Source organism: Hippopotamus amphibius, chromosome 14 (genome assembly GCF_030028045.1).
Source record: "Hippopotamus amphibius kiboko isolate mHipAmp2 chromosome 14, mHipAmp2.hap2, whole genome shotgun sequence".
Taxonomy (NCBI): Eukaryota; Metazoa; Chordata; class Mammalia; order Artiodactyla; family Hippopotamidae; genus Hippopotamus; species Hippopotamus amphibius.
Window position 1 is genome coordinate 15,612,061 of NC_080199.1, and position 21,247 is coordinate 15,633,307.

The 21,247-nt window shown below is 42.7% G+C and overlaps 1 protein-coding gene across 2 annotated transcripts in view; it reads right to left on the bottom strand.

The window, feature by feature from the left end:
- Positions 1 to 21,247, bottom strand: part of LOC130835676 (ATP-binding cassette sub-family C member 4-like) — a 175,740-nt gene that overhangs the window by 141,865 nt on the left and 12,628 nt on the right. For both annotated transcript variants that reach the window (XM_057707374.1, XM_057707373.1), the window contains exons 4-9: positions 18,641 to 18,865; positions 14,496 to 14,585; positions 13,444 to 13,607; positions 12,140 to 12,265; positions 10,721 to 10,970; positions 2,887 to 2,988 (exon numbers count right to left, since the gene is read on the bottom strand). In XM_057707374.1, the coding sequence (XP_057563357.1) occupies positions 2,887 to 2,988; positions 10,721 to 10,970; positions 12,140 to 12,265; positions 13,444 to 13,607; positions 14,496 to 14,585; positions 18,641 to 18,865 (957 nt within the window). The remainder of the gene's footprint in view (positions 1 to 2,886; positions 2,989 to 10,720; positions 10,971 to 12,139; positions 12,266 to 13,443; positions 13,608 to 14,495; positions 14,586 to 18,640; positions 18,866 to 21,247) is intronic.

Below are 21,247 nucleotides of genomic sequence, written 5' to 3' on the forward strand. Positions count from 1 at the left end.
AAAATTTTCTCTGGAAAGAACTTAACTGATTATAAAATGTTCATATACTAAAAAAAATGACAATTACTTTTCATCACCAAAAAAACTAGCCCCATATTTTACAGGACTTTTTAATAGATTAAAAATCTATCAATAGGAAGCTAGACTTTTTTTTTTTTTTTTTTTTTATTTTATTTTTTTGGGGGTACACCAGGTTCAATCAACTGTTTTTATACACATATCCCCATATCCCCTCCCTTCCTTGACGCCCCCCCCCCTCGAGTCCCCCCCACCCTCCCTGCCCCAGTCCTCTAAGGCATCTTCCATCCTCCAGTTGGACTCCCTTTGTTATACAACAACTTCCCACTGACTATTTTACAGTTGGTAGTATATATATGTCTGTGCTACTCTCTCGCTTGGAAGCTAGACTTTAACACGAGAAACATTTTTAAGCTTCTTCACTCCTTTCTTCTTGTCTGACACTTAGGGTTCTTATTTTACTACTTTTCACTCAATTAAGACTACAAACTAATGAGCCACATGCAAGCATCAGCTTCCTGTCCCCACACCTCATAGCTTCTCAGGGCCAGATACTGAGTTCCCTCCTACTCAGGCTTCAGGATCGGGCGCTGCTCTGCCCTGACCAGAAGGGGGCAGCACTCAATAGCCCATGGGTGCTGGGGCCAGGCCCCTCCTGGTTATCCAGGTTCAGGGGACCCTCACTCAACAAGGATCATCAGCTGAGCCCCTACTCTGTGCCAGACACAGTTCGAAAGCCCTGCCCCATGGAGATCTGGAGGCTCCCACAGGACCATATATATTAACGCTTAAAAATTGAGACCATAAATTTGCTTTCTACATCTGTGACTCTGCTTTACAAATAAGTTCATCTGTACATTTTTCTAGATTCCACATATAAGCGATATTATACGGTATTTATCTTTCTCTTTCTGACTTACTTCACTCTTCTACTCAATGCTCTGGGGTGACCTAAACGGGAAGGGAATCTAAAAAAGAGTGGATATATGTGTATGTATAACTGATTCATTTTGCTAGACGGCAGAAACACAATATTATGAAGCAACTATACTCCAATAAAAATTAATAATAAAACAAAAGATTGAGACTAAGTCTTATTTCGTGAATGAGACCTGGAGATGATAAGACCTGGGTCCTTGAGACCATCCCCCACCTGCCCACCTGGCTGTCTAGTGGAGCAGGTTACAGAGCTCATGTCTATCTCCTGCCTCCCAACCAGCAAGTGCTTCATTCAAACTTAGCTTCTCTACAAAACCCGCAATGTCTGTGCCCCTCCCTCTCCTGAGGGCTCTCTCACCCATGACCTACCCTGACAGGCCCTAATTACTAATGGCCCCAGCAAGGGGCACAGCCTTCCATAGGCAAAGCCAGGACAAGAGAACGGGTGTTCTGTACTACAATGCAAGTTGCACAGAAGTATCAGAAAATGCTGTTAATTTCCTGAAAGAAGAAAATAGCTCATTTAAAACGCTGCAAGTTTGGTACAAAAGAAATTTGGTAATGGGTCATACAAATTATGTCTTAGCATTCACACAGAGTGGCCTTTATAATGGAATTTTAATGGTACTTTCCATAAATGCTTCAAGTATATTATGACAAGAAATACCAAACAGGAAGTAAATTCAGCATATTAAGGTAGGAGGAATTGTCAGGGTAGGTCAGGCACCTTGTGCGAGTTTCCATGTGCATAAGGCACAGGGATGTGGTTTTATACATTTGGGAGAATACTACTGTTTTGATGTCAGGCACTGAGTCAGAAGTAGGTGAACCCGATGCAGGTGGGACAATAGGGTCACAGGCATGAAAAGACAGCAAGAGTCTAGAGCCTGGACACTTACACTGTGGTCCCCCCTCTGACAGCAGCCGGTCTCCTGGGCTCTGGATGGTGGACCCTCTGGCAGAGGCACCTCCTCCTTGAGTCCCTCCGGGCCTGGGGGTGGGAGGAGCTTCCTGCCATTGCTAATCTCTGGGTTGTCCCAAGCACCATCATTTTGCCCTTTCTGCTTTTTTCCCCCTCTTTAGTCATCTGCATAACTAATTCTCTGCTGGAACTCCATCTCCCATGGTGTGGGTTCTGTTTTCCTGACTAATCCACACTGATATGGGAGGATGTACACAGGGCACCATGGAACCAGGAAGAGCATTTCAGTCGGTAAAGGGAGCTGCATGGGGTGTGCAATATTGACAGCTTCTTGAGAGCAGACCCTGTTGTTTTTCCTGTTGGTCTGGACGTCATAAATAAACCAAGTGCTGGAAAATCACCAGTTCTGTCAGCTTGCCACCCAGTGCAGCCCTTCAACTGGGAATCACTGGTGCTTACTATGCCCTCCTGCTATCTCCTCCCTGCCCCTGGCTGCCACCAAAGTCGCCAGCACCATCCAGAAGCTTAGGGTGGGGGAGCCCCCAACCTGCCCCAGAGCAAAGATCCAAATCATGGCCTCACTCAGTATGTAATAAGGTGGTCTGAGAACATCAAGGCAGAGAATGTACACTGATTCCCCAAAGCCGCTTATCTTTAACAAGGGTTATGTATTTGTCAGTTAACCCTTTCCACACTGCAGCATTTTGTCTGTCCAATCCTCTAAATTCTAACATTACAAACATATTTTAAGTTCAAAATGTGCTAATACATTGAAAGTTCCCTTGAAAATGAAACAGAGAGCAACATGTCAAACATCTTAGGTTGATTTTATACTTATCTCCATTAGTTGCAAACCTTAGTCCCAATTTTGAGAATTTATATAACATACTTTCAGTAAATGACCAAGTCACATCGTACACCATGTATAAAATCTAAAAATTCTCCAAAAAATTTACAACATCTGTTGTTTTTTAGCAGTCATGATCTTGGAATGGAGGATTTGTTACCTTATCCCAAAAAGCAGTGAGATCTTGCATGTCCACTATCGTTTTACCATCTGATGGCAGCTGAGGGTTGCACTGTGAGATCTCATCAAGTAACAGAAAGTTCTACAGAAAAGGAAAAATGTAGACAGTTTAGTCTGCAGGAAGAAAGCATAAACAAAAATAACTGCTTTCCTGAAATTTGTAATAAAAAACTATACAGCCTACATATTGTTTTGCCAACTATACTTAACGTGTTGGTTCACATAAGAACATACTAAATAATACATAGAATAACATATACTATTACTACAGCATATAGTATATACGATCATGTAACGTATACGGTATGCATATATGGAGTACTTTATGTACGTGTTTATATATAATATATATTTATATGTATAGCATATTTATATGTAAAGCTTAATTCTAGGACCCACAGGCAAACCAAATCCTAATGGACACAGGAGGCAACTAAAATAAGCAGGTGAGGGTGTTTGAGAAAGAGAACAACACATAAATAGCAATCTGCTTCCCTAGACATCAGAAACACCCTTCAAGTCCTTGATACCCTCGTCTATCATGCCATAAAGCTACAAATGTGATTACAACTTTCCACTTCAAAAGAACTGGTAAAAATTTAACGTGAAAACCTGCTTCTGTGCAGGAGAAGGAAGACATAACCCCAGCATTTCTTTCAAAGACCAGTTTGCAGGAAGTGTAATCCTCTCAACTCCTCCTCCTCTCATCCACACTCACTGAGAACCTGAACACTGGACATGACTACTCCTACCCACCCCAAGCCCATGTCCAGCAGGAGGCAGGATGGACAGACGGCGGTCTAAGGACTCCTCTGCAGGCTTTCAGCCCCTGCAGCCTGAGTTCTTTCCACACCACCTCTCCCTTCATCAGCCAGGTACCAGCTCTCACCTGTTCTGCCACAGCTCCTCTCTCTCCCAATTCTCCTTTCCTCTTGATACAGCATAATTTCGGAACCACAGTTACAATTAGTCGTCCCCAACACCACTCCCTCCTGATCTCTTTACAACACCTCTGAGGATGTCCACCAAGCTTAACACCCTCCAGTGACCCATCAGCACCCAAGTCCACACTCCCCAAGTGGCCTCTGCCTGGACACCCTGAGTACTAATCCCACCCAGCCTTCCAGGCCCATCTCAACTGCTCAGGGAACAGTTCAGGACATTCCTGGGGACCAGCTCAGGACATTCCAGGCTGGCACTGCCCTCCCTACCTCTGAATCCCCAGAGGGATATTAAGTCACAAAAGGGGAGACATTATGTCATTCACACACTTAAATAGTCCCAACTTCAACTAAGACTGAGCCTTGCACGGAGTCAGCCCATCACTGGTATCTGCTAAAGGAAGGAACAGACTATTTGACCGTTCAAGTCAGCCCAACCACTGACTGCATGGCTACAGCCTTATATAGGCTGAACCAACACAGCAACAAGCAAAAAGTTATACATGTGTGTTTCTACATCTTTTCTAGACAGAATCAAATTCCAATTTCAGCTGAAGCATGTTACCAAGACAAAAAACTCAATATTCAGTGTGTGCATAGTAGAACAGAAATTCCCCACATAAAAGAAAGAAAAGAAAGTATGCCCTAAGTAAGGAATTAAATCTATTGAGCACCTGTCCACAAATAATGGGTCTGAGTAGAGAAAGACGTCACAGTCTTCTAGGGGTTTAATGAGACTCCATTCAACACATGACCAGCTTGTAAAGGTGCCAGAAGTGCTGGCCAGACTTTTCTCCAGGAAAAGTTCAGGCTGATGAAAAAGCTGAAAATAAATTGCCATCAGAGGACTTCCCTGGTGGTGCAGTGGTGAAGAATCTGCCTGGCAATGCAGGGGACATGGGTTCCAGCCCTGGTCCGGGAAGATTCCAAATGCTGCAGAGCAACTAAGCCCATGCACCACCTGTGCTATAGAGCCCGTGAGCCACAACTACTGAGTCTGAGTGCCACAACTACTAAAGCACACATGCCTAGAGCCTGTGCTCCTCAATAAGTAGCCCCTGCTCACCACAACTAGAGAAAGCCAGCAGCAAAGTGCAGCAGCAAAGACCCAATGCAGCCTAAAATAAAATAAATAAATAAATCTTTAAAAAAAAAATGCCATTAGATCCATGGAGTGCAGGCCCAGAACAGGTCACGTGGGAAAGTATCAACACCAAAACTGCAGCCCAAAAGACTGACTCCAAAAGACTGACTTCCGAGTGGCTGATGGGCAGAAACCTCAGCAGTTTGTGAACAATATAACCTCAGAGACACATTTTACGGGATGTAAAACTCACTGAAGACTCAGTGCTTTGAAGACACGATATTTACTATCCTATTGGAGTCATTCAACGCCAAGACCTTCAGTCCCCTTTCCTTACTAAGAGAAAAGTAGAGGGACTTCCTGGGCCTATAAGGTCATAATAAATCCTCATATTCTGCATATGAAAATAGGAAATGGAAAAGCATATGTAAACAAGACAGGAAACTATGATGCCCATATGCAGGACTTCCCCATGGGTATGGACCATCACACCCCCTCCAAGGTGGGCAGAGGTGGTGGATTTTCTTCCTGGGGCTCCCAGACATGACCTGGGTGGAAATCCTGGGAGATGGACCCTCCAGCCTACTGAGTCCCAGGCTGCAGGAGGCAGTGGGGCTCCAGGGCTCAACACCACACTGTGTGCTCAACTCTACGTGCCCACCACACCTCTAGCCCATCTATGGTCAAACCTTACCTAGTCTTGACTGCCCGGTCAGTAAATTGAGTGGACCTTTTCTTCCACACTTGCTGCCCTTTTCACCTTCTAATTGGGTATTAACGCATCTAAGTGAGATGCAGGGAAAGAAAGAAAAGTGAACATCTAGTCATCGCCTATTTCCTGTTAGATAACAGCAAAGGAGGCTGAATCAGGCCAATGGCAGATTGGTGGGGTGGGTCTCATAGCAAACATGGGTATTTCAAAAGCCTCTTAGAATTCAAAACCAAGTCTGTGCTCTTTGCCTCTTCTTGTATTCCATATTTCAATAAATCAAAGTGATTTTGCAGCCTCCAAAACCCAAAGCAGCCTGCAATCCACCTCTCCCCTCCCCTCCCCTCAAACCCAACTCAAGATGTGCCCTGAGTGGCTCTCAAATCTGACAAAGTCTCTCTATTTCATCCCAAACCAAACCACATCATCTCATCCCTGGACTACGTACTGCATTAGCCTCCTGGCGTGTCTCCCTGCCTCTGCTCTGAGTCCCCACCCCACCTCCCTGACCTGTTCCCCAGGCTGCAGCCAGGGTGAGCTCTGAGACTAAAAACCTTGATGTACAGTCCCCTGCTCAGGCCTCCAGAGTCTCTACTCTGCATCCTCAGACATTTTATTTCCTCAAATGCATGGATCCTCTTCTTGTGCACTAAAAGCCTGTGTCACATCACCATCCCCAGCAAAATGCAAAGCCTCAGCCTCACACCTCCCCCACCCCACACACGTAATTCTCAGGTGACTTGCTCAGCCTTCCCAGGAAGCACGACCTCCAAAATTACACCAGCAACTTTGACAGAGCACCTCGTGTCACCTTGGGACTTTTCCTTCCAAGGACTAATAACACACAAGCACATCCACAGTGAGTTTCACTGTTTGATTCTTCATTAACCCCCCACTTGATGAGACATAAACTCCAAGCAGGAAGGACTTCTCTGCATTTGATCACCTGCCATTGCATGCACACATCTAGCCCGCACCAGGCTTTAAGTAAGTACTCAGTTATTTTGCAGAGTAAGTGACTGAATTGATGAATAAATTCCAAATTTGACCCCAAAAAGTCTAGCATAAACCAAGACAGGTTTTTCCTCTCAACTAATTTTAGTCTTGACAAGAGTCTGTCATCTTTTATATTTGCTAAAGTGCATTTTGCCTTTGTGTATTTCTTTCTACAACTAGAGCAGTGTTTCCAAAATTGTGGTTTATTTTCAGGTACACAGGACCATATATTAAAGACATAGATACCTTGGGACCCAGCTAAGACCTAGTGAATCAGAACCTCCAAGGTGTGATCATTTAGCTTTTTTTTCATTTAAAGATTTATTATTTATTTATTTTTTGGCTGCATTGGGTCTTAGTTGCTGCACACGGGCTTCCTCTAGTTGTGGTGACAGGGGGCTACTCTTCTTTGTGGTACACAGGTTTCTCATTCCAGTGGCTTCTCTTGTTGCAGAGCACAGGCTCTAGGAGCACAGGCTTAAGTAGTTGTGGCGCACAGGCTTAGCTGCTCTGCGGCATGTGGGATCTTCCTGGATCAGGGCTCGAACCCATGTCCCCAGCACTGGCAGGCATATTCTTAACCACTGTGCCACCAGGGAAGCCTGATCATTTAGTTTTAATAAGCACTCCAGGTGATTCTGATGAACTACAGAGCTAGTTTTTAAAGGGTTGTAGAAACTACATGGGATGAAAAAGGGTCTATGATCTAAAAGAAAAAAAAAAAATCTTTCACTGATTACTTCAACCCACCAGGAAGCAGTCTGCCATGCTAATACCAACCCTTCTCAGTACTCTTATTCTCGGCTACCTGTCCTGCCTTTACTGAAAAAAACTACTGCTGAACAGACCTTTAAATTCCTAGACCACCCTCCTGCCACATTTTATGCACATGATGGAGAATTTAGGTTTCTTGCCCAAATCAAAAGTGCTTCCTTCATGAGGACACAAAGCAGCCTGACAAAGTCAGTCCCAGGAAGATTCAAAGTTCTCAGCAGGTCATAATTTTAATGTCACTGCACATACCTACATGGGAAGGAATTTCAAGCCTCATACAGTTCAGTTGTATTTTGGTGGGAAAAATAAAAAATCCTACCCAAATATTTGAGCTCAATTCCCTGAAAACCTCCTGCAGAACCCCTTTCTTGCATCACATAATCTACCAGAGAATCAGAGTTACTGCTTCTCCACTAAAACCATGCTTCATAGTTAGGCATTTGCAGGAGTCCAGACATGATGGCGTTGGATGGTTCCTTCAGCTGCACTTGCTATTTGTGAGGAGTATGAAGATAAAGGAGGCACTGTACCCACCCTTTAGATAAGTCTGGAGTTCAGGGAGAGAAAGAAATCCACAGACACACAGCTTAGTGAGGACAAAGTCACATTCAGCAGCTCAGAGGAAGAGATGGGGATTCAAGAGGGTGTGATGGTTAATTTTATGTCAACTTGGCTAAACCACAGTCCCCAGACACTTGCTCAAACACATACTACAGTGAAAGCATTTTTCAGATGAAATCAATATTTATATTAGTAGACTGAGTAAAATAGATTACCTTCCATAATGTGGGTGGGCCTTACCCAATTAGTCAAAAATCTTAAGAGAAAAAAGACTGAAACTCCAAAGAGGAGGGAATTCTGTTTCAAGATCACCTTCAGACTAGACATGCATTTTAGCATAAAGCCTCATGGTGTTAATCTTCTTTTATTTCATGATGGCCAGCAAGACAGTCTAATTTTGTTAATCAAGACTCTAGAGCCCAGCCCAGAGGCCAGGCCAGCAGAGTCTGCAGTAACACCGGGCTGTGCAGGGACAGCTCCTCTCTTTAGATACCAGATCCACCAAGTCGTCAGGCTGGTCTGATACACAGATGGATACGCAGAACAAGGGGAAGATTCAGACCTATTCCCACTGTGGATAAGACCCAGCTTCCCTGGATTGAGACCCCCCACCCCCACAAGGCCCGATGTTCCAGGAATACCTACTCCAGTCTGCTCCCTCCCTCCGCATTTCTCCAGCTTCTGGTACAGGTTGGGCCACCCTGGGCCTCTGTGGGGTCTCTCTGTTTCCTGCAACTGTTGTTTCAGTCAATCCAGTGTTTATTTGATGCCCATGATGTGTCCAACATGGGCCGGGCACTATGCAAAAGAACCGCCAGATACAGTCTGCTGTGAAGGGGCTTAGAATACTCCTGGGGAGTCAGGATCACCCCACTTGACTGGAGGCTGGGTGGTGCGGGACTGGCCAAGCACATAAATGGAAGCCCTAGATCAGCGTGAACGAAAGTGCTGGGAGAGGGTCATGGGGCTGCTAGAGGCTCAGCAGCATTTGCTTAAATCGAGGACAGAAGAAAAGGCAGCCCAGGGTGTGGAACAGAGTGAGCAAAGACCAAAAGTGGGGATGAATGTGGCAGGTCACAGACAGCCTCCCTTCCCAGCCAGAGTCAAGGGTCCTGAGCTGGGAAACAAAGAGAGCAGCCAGTGGAGCCTAGAGTTTAAAATTTTGATTCTGCAAGAAACAGGGAACATTTAAAGGTCTTCAGAGTGAGACCAGATGATGAAAACAACACTTAAGGAGATATTCCACATGCCAGAAGGTACTAAGAAAACAATAATGTAACAGTGGTTAAGAAACTAGGCTTTGGGCAGAATCCTAGTTCCGTCATTAACAAACTGTGTCAGGATGGAGGAGCTAGTTCACCTGTTACAGGAACCTGGTTTCCTTATCCGTAAAGTGAGGACACTCATGCTTATCCCATTCAGTTGCTGTCAGGATTAAATGAGATGACCTGTAAAGGCTTCAGGAGTGCCTGGACCACACAGGGAGCCCTGGCAGCAGAGACGGAAGACAGCGGGTGCAGCAACAATAACAAAACCCCAGCAGCACAACACACGTGTGAAGCCTCCATCTGCACAGGTTACCGTGTGACCTTAGAACATCCCTCCAGTCCAAGGATATTCCTAAGTGTCCTGTTTCAAGATGTGAATGCCATGAAAAGGGAATTTTATTGAACTTTATGAAACAGAATTTTATTGGACAATCTTTAACAGTGTGGCTAGAAGCCCCTGTTGGAAAGAATGATAAACTCAGGGGACCAGAACTGACCCCGTATGACTGATTTGTTTTATGGGTAATAGTTTTTTATAATATACAAACTTCATTCAAAAAAAATGTCAGATTTTATGGCAAGACACAAAAATAAACTATCTCCATAGCCAGAGCTTTCTAATTTCACTGTATATATTACTGGCTGCCCATCACTGTGGAAAAGTAGGAACACAACAAATTGGATATTTTATAAAGTCCAGACACTCAAGCTCACGCCCAGGCTAGCTCCCAGAGGCAATTTATTTTCATTTTAGACCTAGTCATAAACACGCAAATGTCTAAGCATCCATTATGTGCCAGGCCCTTATCTGGATGATGTAACTTATTTGCCCCTGGCAATTTAGGGACAGTTAGTTAGGAAAAGGAGGCAGTAGGTATGGTGGGCATCACAGATTTGAAAGGAAGAGGCAGCTAGAGAGAGAATTAAGCAGTGAGTGAAAAGAGGCAAGGACAGAAAGGCAGATGCAAAAGGCCTGCTCAGACGTCAACAAGCAAAGCATCTATGGAGGAAAGAACCCATTTCTAAACAGAGAACTAAGTGAAGCTGAGGCTATTCTTCTGCCCAAGGAGCAGGGACCTCTCAGCAAATTCTTTCCCTCCCGGCCCAGAGAGGAATCCTATTCACCCCAGGACTGAACTCAGTTACTACCTAGTCATTCGAGTTAGCACAGGAGATGCAATCTGTTTGCTTCTCCTGCTTTTAGACATTTTAATAGCCCTGAAGTCATTACTTGTATATCTAGAGTCCTGTGCCACTGCGAATGCTGCCCATAAGTTAGCAGGGATCTTGTGATATTTGTAATACACTCTACCTAAGAAGGGAGGGGAGTATATAGACCATAGACATTTTGGAACGACAGCCAGCTTTGGCACTGGGAGAGTTAAGTCTCGCCTACCTGGAACATGGTGACATCAAATAAAAGAAGGCATTTGACAAAAAATCCACCTACAAGTTAAGAGAGTTATATCAAGTCACTAAACCTTGATTCTTCGGATGCAGACGATTGCCTCTGACACCTTCTCGACGGCCATGGGGAAGTAGAGGGTGCCCGTAAACCGCAGAGCCTCGTACAGCGTCACCACCACAAACATTTGGCTGGCTGTGATCATATTTTCAAGGAGCACATTGGTGAGGAAGGTGACAAAAATCATGACCTTGCTTGCAGTGAAAAATGATGCCAAATTCATTCCTTTAAGGAAGGAACTTCTCAAAATCTTGGAAATTTCCTTTCTGGAAAAGAGAGTAGGAAACAGGTTTTAAAAGAAGCCTCGACATCCAAGACATGAATTCAGTGCCCTGTGTGAGTGGCCCCTTTCTAGGGAGTGGACGCAGATTAAGATAAACCATCCCTCACGTCATGGAGACATTACACAGTGCACACCCGGGGGTCTGCCCGACACAAGGGCCGCACCCTGCATCACCACCTCACTCTCCAACTAAATGGAGGCTAAATGTCGCACTTTTAAAAATATTCAGTCAATCAGACTGAATTTGAACATTCATTGAACAAGCGAATGTAACCACAACTCTTGTGCTAGGCTCCTCACTGATGACAGAAAGTCACAGTGGGGGATCAGGAGATCATGAACTTGTGGGGGAGAAGAATAAACAACTCCAAAATTGTGAGAAACCAAGACATTAGATAGAGGAGCCAGCACAGCCTCCACGCAGCACAGAGCTGAGGCGTGTGACTCGGAGCTGTGGAGTCAGGGCAAGTCACACACACATGGAACCTGAGAAGATGAGCAGGAGTCAGTCAGGCCTGGCGGAGGCCAGAGAAGAAGGAAGATGGGAGTGTCCTCCCAGCAGAGGGAGGGGCCCCCACAAAGGTGCAAAGTGAGAGGTGACAGGGAGCTGCTAGAGAATTCTAAGTATCCTGTGCTGGAGTATAAACACTCATCAGATATTTAAATGAAAGATGGAAAAAATTCTACAAACATAAAGCAAAGCAAAAAGATCAGTATTTTCATGGCTCTACTTGGAATGAATAATAGTTACTCATGTAGTTCAGCCTGATACAGGTACCCAATCTCTATAATCTCCCCTTTTGTGCTACATCAACACATATTATAGTTTTAGTTTAAATATCATTGTCTCAAATACTAACATCTTAGAATCATTGCTTATTTGGGATTTGCGTTATTAAGAAATATTTGGAATTTCATTTCTATATAACTAAGAAGCGTATATATTTTTTACTTTAAGAAGATGGTACATGGAAGAGCAGGTTAAAATGGCATCTCCCCTATTCTACTTAACCCTCCTGCCACGTGCAAGGGGTAGATGGATAGTATTTCAGTTCACCTTAATGTGAAAACTTGGTAAGACTTCTAAATTCATTCAGTAAAAATAGCAAATAAAAAGTACAAACATATGGTATGATATATACAAACACTTACCTTCTCAATGTGGTAATAAGGTCTTCAAAAGGCTTTTCCCAAGCACACATTTTTATTGTTCTGATGCCAGTTATAACTTCGCTCAGGGTCCTGATTCTGTTGTCTGTGAAAGCTGCGGTCTTACTCCTAAGGCGACAGACGTGAGAGATGAGCCTTAGTGAGCACAGCCCAGCTTTCCTTATCAGGAACATCAGCAGCCCAGCCCGAGACCAGGGATCAAATGATTCCCTACAGCTCTTTTGTGCTGACAATACAGGCAGGTCCTACTCAAAGTACAAACGGAGAAAAAGACTTCAATTAGGAAGTCAACCATTCAGCCCAATTCAAGAAGTAACTTGGAGAACTTGCAGTATCAGCTAAGGAAGACCTGAAATGAGTCAGGTATAAACCATCGGCCCAAGAAGGTCACAGTTAGGTAGGGAAGGCAGAAAGTAATCTAACAAGAAGACAGTGTCTATGCTGTAATAAAATAGGAGTAAAATTCTGGGGAGCAAAAAAAGGTGTGGCTGTTAATTCCACTGGGAAAAGTGAGCAAGAAAAGCTTCAGAGACCTGGTAGCATTGGGATGGGGCCTCAAAGGATAAGGAACACCTTTTCACAGCAAAGAGAGGAAAGGAAATTTCAAGTAGAGAAAAATTACAGAGAAAGTCACCAAAAACAAACAAATGAACAACAACAAAAAAAAACCCCAAAAAACTCAATGCACTTCAAATAGCACAACATCTCTATCACCTGAAAACCTGGACAATGACCCACCTTCAACCCTCTGGGACCTGCTTCAGGTCTAACTCATCACCGTTAAACACTTCACCACCAGCCACTTTTCCATCACATATGTTGCTAGGAATGTAGGGTTTATAAAGACATAACTAAGGTCAACCTTGGCCTTGGGACACTTATAACTTAATGGAAACACTGAATTAAAACAAGACATGAACATACATACCTGAAAATGGCTCTAACACAAGCATAACAAAAATATATGCAGCTCAAAATGGGCCTGTAAGATTATAATTTTTAATAATGTTTAGATAACTTCGACATTGGTACATTCTGCTTAAGGACAGTCTACTTATTCAGGTATGGTGCTGGGAGGATCCAGCGAATGCCTCCACCTTTCCCACTTCAAAAGCAGCCTCCAGCCTTGAGCCTGAAGGTCTTCAGCTGAGGCCCAAAGGGACAACAACGCATGCAAAGAAGAGAGCAGAGAAGGTATTTATTTTGTTTTTGAACAAAAGCATTGAGCAGACTGTGGATGTTACCAATTACATATCATCTATTTTTTAAACCAGTGTTTCTCTTACCGGAGTGATGAAAACAACTTCCCGATGCAGCTTTGCAAAAGCAGAAGGATAATTAGAACCGCCATTCCGGCAAGACATGATATTCCTGTTTCCATCCAGAGCAGGGCGGTCACTGCGATAGCCTGCAGTGGTCCCACCCACAGAAAGTGCAAGAATATCGTTACCTTAAAAGACAAAGACAAAGCCTTTTTAGGACTGTATGAAAACAAAACCAGTTAGGACACAGTACAAAAACAATCTGCTCTAAAGGAAGAGACAGGAACCTAAACAGAAATGATTACAGGTGACATGTACTTGGTAACATTCACAGAAATTGAGCTCCCATTTCTCCCTGGAACCCAAGAAAAGCCTATGTTATGTTACCTACGAAACTCTCCAGTAATTACTTGTATATTTACCTCCCTGACAGGCTGTGGCTTCTCTAGGGCAAAAACTAAGGCTTAATCATCCCTGAGTCTGAGTAAGGGCCTTACTTCATGTCTGATGAACGAATAATTGAAAGAGAAGTGGTCTAGTGCAATACAGATCTGACCAGCAGCTACAACACCATGGGTAATGTGATCTTTTCATAATGTAGTATAAAAAAAAGAGTGTGGCAGGACAGCAGAGACTAGGTTGTGTCTGGCTAGGGACCACCCATTTGGCATTATTTATCGAAGGCTCTCTATGCAGCAGGCACTGTACGGGGCACAGGGGAAAGAACAATCCCTGCCCACCAGGCCTTCATGATCTAGAGGAGGAGGAGGACAGTTCAGCCAGCAACACCAACAGCGGGCCAAGAAGGGCCCCTCCAGGAGGACCTTTAGGGACACTAGCCAAGCTGGGCAAGAACACTGCTGCCTGTTTGTTATTAGAAAAACAAAACTCTCATCCACAGGACAACACACATCTAAGTTGAACACAGAAGCAATGAGTGTTGGCTAAAGAGAACCCTTGTGTTATGTCCTCCACAGAATCCTGGCCAACGCCAAACATGGACACCTGGATTCCCAATAAGCTAAACCCGCTCAGAAGGAGAGGAAACGGAAGAGGATCCCTTGGGAGCAGCTTACCTGATCCAACTTGTTCACATCATTGGACAGCAGGTTGACTATCTGGCCTGTGGTGGTTTTGCCCATGGCCACGCTACTCAGGTGAAGGGCCTGAAGTAAGAGAAAAAGACAGAGAATTGGATTCCTATGGTGATACCAAGTCACTCTTACAACATAACAAAATGGAGCATGTTTTCATGGGGTCTTGAGTGGTGTCAGGACGAGCAGGAGGGATGACCAATGACAGCAGGGCTCTAGGGGTCCACATTAATCTTTCTGCTCTTCAATGTGAAGCATCCATGCCCCACAAAGGGAGGGATGGGGGTAGAAGCAAAATTCTCCACTCTCTTTTTCAATGAATTTGGACGTGCCCAAAGTATAAAAGGATGTAAATTAAGACTTAAGAATCAACTAAAGTAATTTTGAGCCAAATTAAATGATAGTGGAGAGGCTGCCTGAAGGAAAGAAATTAGGAGACTTGGACTATAAATCTGGAATCAATCATTGGTTCTGTGTGTGACATCACAAATAATTTGATCTTAGTTTCCTCATTCTGAAATTAGTATACGTAATGCTCAAAACACTGTTCCTGTGAGGAAACTGTGTTCTTAATGCCAGTCTGCTGACTTTACAAAACACACAGCCTGTGTTGCACAATCCCTTTATTTGGTTAAAAGTTCTGAAAATGCCCTAAAGATCTGAGGAAACTGAACAGACCACCATGAGCTGTTTCAAAAGATCACCAACTGGAACCACTGATCCAAAAAAAAAGTCATAGTTTATAAAAACTTTTCGTTTAGCCCTTATGTTACAAAAAAAAATCAATGATCAAGTGTGAATGTAAAATGATGTAGCTGTGACAGAAGAGTATGGAAGTTCCTTACAAAATTACACATGAAATTAGTGTATAGCTCAGCAATACCACCTGTGGGGATGCACTCAAAAGAACTGAAAGCACAACTTGAACAGATTATCTGCACACCCATGTTCACAGCAGCATTATTCACAACAGCCAAAATGTGGAAACAACTCAAATGTCCACCGACAGATGAATGGATATAGAGAATGTTGTATAGACCTATAATGGAATGTTATTCAGCCTTAAAATGACTTAAATTCTGACACCTGCTGCAACATGGATGAACCTTGAAGACACTGTGCTACATGACATAAGCCAGACACAAAATGACAAACACTGTATGATTCCACTTACATAAGGCACCTAGAGCAGTCAAATTCATAGAAGTAGAACGGTGATGGCTGTGGGGAGGGGACTGGGGAGTTAGTGTCCACTAAGCACAGATTTTCAGTTAGGGAACATGAAGACGTTCTGGAGATGCATAGTGGTGATGGCTGCACAACAGTGTGAATGTACTTAATGTGAGTAAACAGTGGACTTAAAAAGAGTTAAAATAATAAATGTTATGTTGTGTATATTTTTTAAAAAATCAACTATCAAAAGCCAAAAGTAATTTTACCAAAGTAGTGGAAAGGTACATAAGTGACAAGTCATTTTTATATATGATACATCCCATAAGATCATTCAAAATTCAGCTGAAAAGGGCATTTTAAAAATGGGCCATTTTAGAAAGCAGCAGATGTGAAGCCTTAGAGATCTCCTTGAGAAGTGCCCAAGCCTGGAAGACACAGCGTAGACACACTGTGACTACCAGCTGAGCAGCCATTCCATCTCTAACCCCCAGCCTGATTTCTCCCAGGACCAGGGATGAGGAGGTGGGGCCTGAGCATAAACCACAAACTTTCAGAGGGGCCTTTCAGAGCTGCTCTGCAGCACCAGCTTTTGCCCCAAGGAATCAGCCCACCTGAAACCTGCAAAGAAGTGTCTTATTTCTGCACCTCAGCAGGGTTCTAGACGCATGGCTGTGCAAGAGGAAATTTGTCTTTCCCGTGTTTCTAGAATTTCAGGTTACGTCTATGGTTTAACCCCAGCAATTCCTGACTTCATACAGGGACAATTCGTTCAGGCATAATCAAACAATCAGGCATAATCAGGCATAATCAATCATCACTTTAGGTGATGATTACATGCACATAAGCAAACGTGCCAGATCAGTTTTCCTAAAGGCAATGTTCCCAAGTGTTACTACAGAGAAGAAACACAGATGGACAACGGCTCACCTGCACAGCAAAGAGCGAGCTTTGACTGAACCATCACCTCAAACCCGACTTAAAGTTTTCACAGTGAGGTTCCAATGAAATTTGCTATTTATTTATGGGAGGTGAGCATGATCTGGGAAAACAAACATCTAGCTAATTTGTGGGGAAATCTGAGTATTCATCTCCTAAAAGGTAGACGGTGCAACAGAATAAAAAGATGGTGATGGGGGCTTCCTAGGTGGCGCAGTGGTTGAGAATCTGCCTGCCAATGCAGGAGACACAGGTTCAATCCCTGCTCCAGGAAGATCCCACATACTGTGGAGCAACTAAGCCCATGCGCCACAACTATTGAGCCTGCGCTTTAGAGCCCATGAGCCACAACTATTGAGCCCATGTGCTGCAACTACTGAAGCCCACGTGCCTAGAGCCCGTGCTCCGCAACAAGAGAAGCCATGGCAATGAGGAGCCCGCACACCACAACGAAGAGTAGCCCCCACTCACCGCAGCTAAAGAAAGCCTGCGTATAGCAAAAAGGAGACCCAACACAGCCAATAAAATAAATAAATAAATTAATTAATAAATTAAAAAAGATGGTGATGAATGACAAGGAAGCCCCCTGACCAGCGTGTATGGGGGGTACCACCGCCACTTCCACGTCACCCAGGTGGCTCAGGTGCTGCAGCCAAACACAGACAAAGATGCCAGGCCCCTGGTTCACACAGCCCCGAGATTAACCAGACTCTGCTCAAGGAAATACGAGAAGACATCTTGCATTTTGCCAAGAAAAGCATTTCCAAGAAACAGAAGCTCTAGATTAGCAGCAACTAGGTAAAAGAATCAATAATCTCCATGTAAATTGTTTGGTTTTAGCTTTCAGTGAGGATTTTATTTATTTTTTAATAAAAATTATAAGTATTTAAGGTGTACCACATGATATTTTGATATAACTATACACTGGGAAATGATTACTGTAGGAAAACCAATTTACATATCTATCACCTCATATAGTTACCCTTTTGTGTGTGATAACACTGAAGATCTACTCTCTCAGCAAATTCCAAGTATAAAATACAGTTAAATAAGGATTTTTTTTTTTTAAAGCAAACAACCCTTGGCAAAGAGATACCCAGGAACAAGTTTATACAGAGCCTTTCAGCTCTTGACAAGGTGTATCTGTGGCAATTTCTTTGTAAAGTCACATGAAATCCTTCCTCCTTTTATACTAGTTAAGATCACGGTAAACTATGAAATAATTTTATGACATTTCTCAATACAAAAACACTGAACACATCATATCAGGTCTTTTTAAAACTGCTATAATGCATACTAAAGATAAAAGGAAGTGTATTATGAAAATAACTCAAATGAACAACAAATAATCTCTAAAATTACTAAAAACAATGGAAATTTTCAAGTTTTTATGCCAAATATCCAACTATTTTCTTTAATACTATTAAAAACAATCATAACTATAGAATATAGTGAGTCTATATTTGGTATGGATTCCATTTATATTTTTCTTTGGTTAACACAATTTTACTGGATATGATTAGACGGGCCTTTTAAAAATATAATCATTCCCTTTCTCAAATAGATTCTTTGCTCCTAGATTTAATTTTATAGATTCAATCACTAAAGTTCACTTTTAAATACAACTTTCATGTAAATGAAGGTTTTAATGACCAACAACAGAATGCCATAAATACCACTATGAGATTTAGGCATGAAAACATTGAGAATCAATTTGATACTTTTGATACTTATTTTTTAATTAGATTTCATTACAAATTTAGTGGGAATATTGCAATAGCCTGTGGATAAAAGTTATCAAAGGTCAGATCTCCTGACCTGATCTTAATAGAAAACTTTTCATTACCTATTGGTAAAGTTTGCTTAAACAACAACAAAATTGGCTTGATGCAAATAGCAAGCTTCTCTAGTAAGGTGTAAGTGATCCCAGTTACAAAATTTTTAATATACAGAGAACTTTCCCAAAATGCTCTGATGCTTCAGAAGAGGTACATACTTTGGAAGTAAACGACACTTACCTTGCGGTAAATCATATGGCACACGGCTACTCTTAGCCTCATCCCCACACGCTGAATGTGATAGAAGTACAAGTGGTGCAGGATGGCCCAGATGAGCACGCAGGCACTCAGCCCTGCAGCATAGCCGTAGGCTTCGTACAAAGTGGCAGAATCGGTGGGATCATAGTTTTCAACATAACTGACAATTTTTCCCAAAAATATGGGCTGAACTACTTTGGTGCTTTCCTAAAAGAAAAAAGCCTTAATTAGAAATGCAAGCCATACCAGTTTTTCTTAATACAAACCTTACTTTTATTATTAGTATTTTTAAAAGGTATCTTGAGAAAATGCTACATTCATGGCTCATCTAAAAGAAAAATATCTACCTTTTATAACACAAGCAGACAGTAATTTTAACCTTAAGCCAAAATTTTACATTCAAAGACAATAAAGCCTTAGTACCTTGTGCTTAGTACACTGTGGATGCTCAATAAATACTATAAACAGTGCTTTAGAACACATGTGGCAAAATACCCAGTGAGCCTTTTCTTAAGATGAATAACAAAAAAGCTGGCAGAAGGTAAGAAATTTGCTTCTATATGAACAAGCCCTGCTGATAGTGTGCCCCTGTCCCCTGTACTCTCAACGTCCCAACCAAACAAAAAGTCAAGATGGCACATGTACGGGAGACAGGCTCTTAGATCTCCTTCTTCTTTAAGAGCATTTATGAACTGAGACATTGGCACAAACACAGATCTAGTCTTTCACACCCCAAGTATAAGGGTGAGTCAAAAATTATCCACACTCTGGTTATATTAAAACTTCCGTAAATTCTACAGCTGGAGTGCTGATAATTTTTGACTCACCCTCGAAGATCAAGAGAATGGAGACCAGCTTCTGTTGGAGCATCACAAAGACACCAGGCTTGGGAGCTTCCCAGGCTCTCGGGCTCAGGGGGCACTGCATCAATATGTCTCTACCCTCTGGAAACTGGGATGTTCCTTGGAGTCAAAAGTTCAACACGGCAGAAGCCAAGCTAAAAAAATGTCATCCGTGGTTCTCCATCCGCCATACAACACAGGTGCTGGTTTGGAAGAAATATTATCAATCATCTCTTCCCCAAGGCAAAAATCAAAATCCTAAACCAATGAGTTGGGAGGCACTGTAGCTTACCTCCAGAGTAAGACTTAGGGAAAGCAATTTTCTTTCCCAAAACTAAACATAAAGAAACAGCAACACTTGCCTACCCTGCCAAATGGCTACTCCACCCTACAACCTACTTTCTCCCTTCTACCCCTTGAAAGTACGCTTCTCCCCCGTCAAGGAAAACCAAACACTCACACAAATCCAAGTTACCAAAAGTAAGCACCTTGGCCCTCAACAACATTTCCCCCACTGACTTCTCAAAGGACAAAATGCCAAAAGTTTGGAAACCTTTCAGCAAGCTGGCTTTGAAACAAGCTTTTCCTTCTAAGCAATTCCTCCTTACTAACACAGACATGATAAACAACTGACGGGTTTGCTTTTGGTAGCCCTCTTCTGTCTGTCCGAAGTTGAAGAACCCACGTGCAAGAGGAAGGGAAGAAAAATCTAAAACTCCAAACACAAAACAAAACTAAGATGAATTTTCTGCTCAACCAACTAGTGCCTGATCAGGGTATTTACAGTAATATGTCCCTGTCCCTCAAATGTATGTGACATCAAACCCCAAAACTCCTGCCTTGCTCTACACACGCGTACACACACGTTCATAGGCTGCACCAATGGCCTTGCCTTCCCTGAGGTCATAGAAGTTTTCATCTACTATAGAGAAGTAAGGGAGCACTGTTTAGCTGGAAAATTATGAGTAAGATGATCAGATCAGAGCAAGATGATCAGTTTTCAAGAAAACAAGCCTCATTAAGGAGTAAAGGCCAATCCATGGCCCAAAGCATCCACTCTTCTGTCTTTTCTTGATCCTAATCCTCAACTAGTAAGAAAAAAGACAGCTGAAAAATATGTTATTATCAGTTTTAGGTTTGATAATGAGTAAACAAATTAAAACTTTATGGATAAACAGGAACAAGATAAAAAATTGCTCCCATAAACCCTTCACATTTGACCTCAATCTATGAGCCCATGAATGTTCTTTCCATAAAGTTTTTATTCCTATACAAGAATTCTTCACAACTATGAAATCATAGGGGTTTTCATAAGAGACCAATATAAATTCACAATGTCCAATCATTCAAGGTTCTCTGAGGCAGACATTTCTTGCAAAGTCCTTGGTTTCAGCCTCCTGAAAGCACCAGACATTGGGCCCCACATCTTGCTTCTTAGGGGAACTTCTTACATAGTAAGATGCTAAAATTTCCCAAGTGGGTACAGTTCCTCCTCCATGTTTACCCATGTATTTGAAATATTTCTCACCCAACTCTACCGTCTCTGATTCACGAGAAAAATAAAGAAAACACAAGAAATAAAAACAAGCTATCAGACAAAGAAAATACGCTTGAGTGAAACATATAAGGAGAAAAGAGTGAGCATGTGGGAAAAATGAATAGGCACATAATCTTTAGAAATGGGGGAACAGGTGACAAAAGGTAGAGGTGAGAAAGATCCAGAGCTAAGGAGGAAAAGCAGTGAACC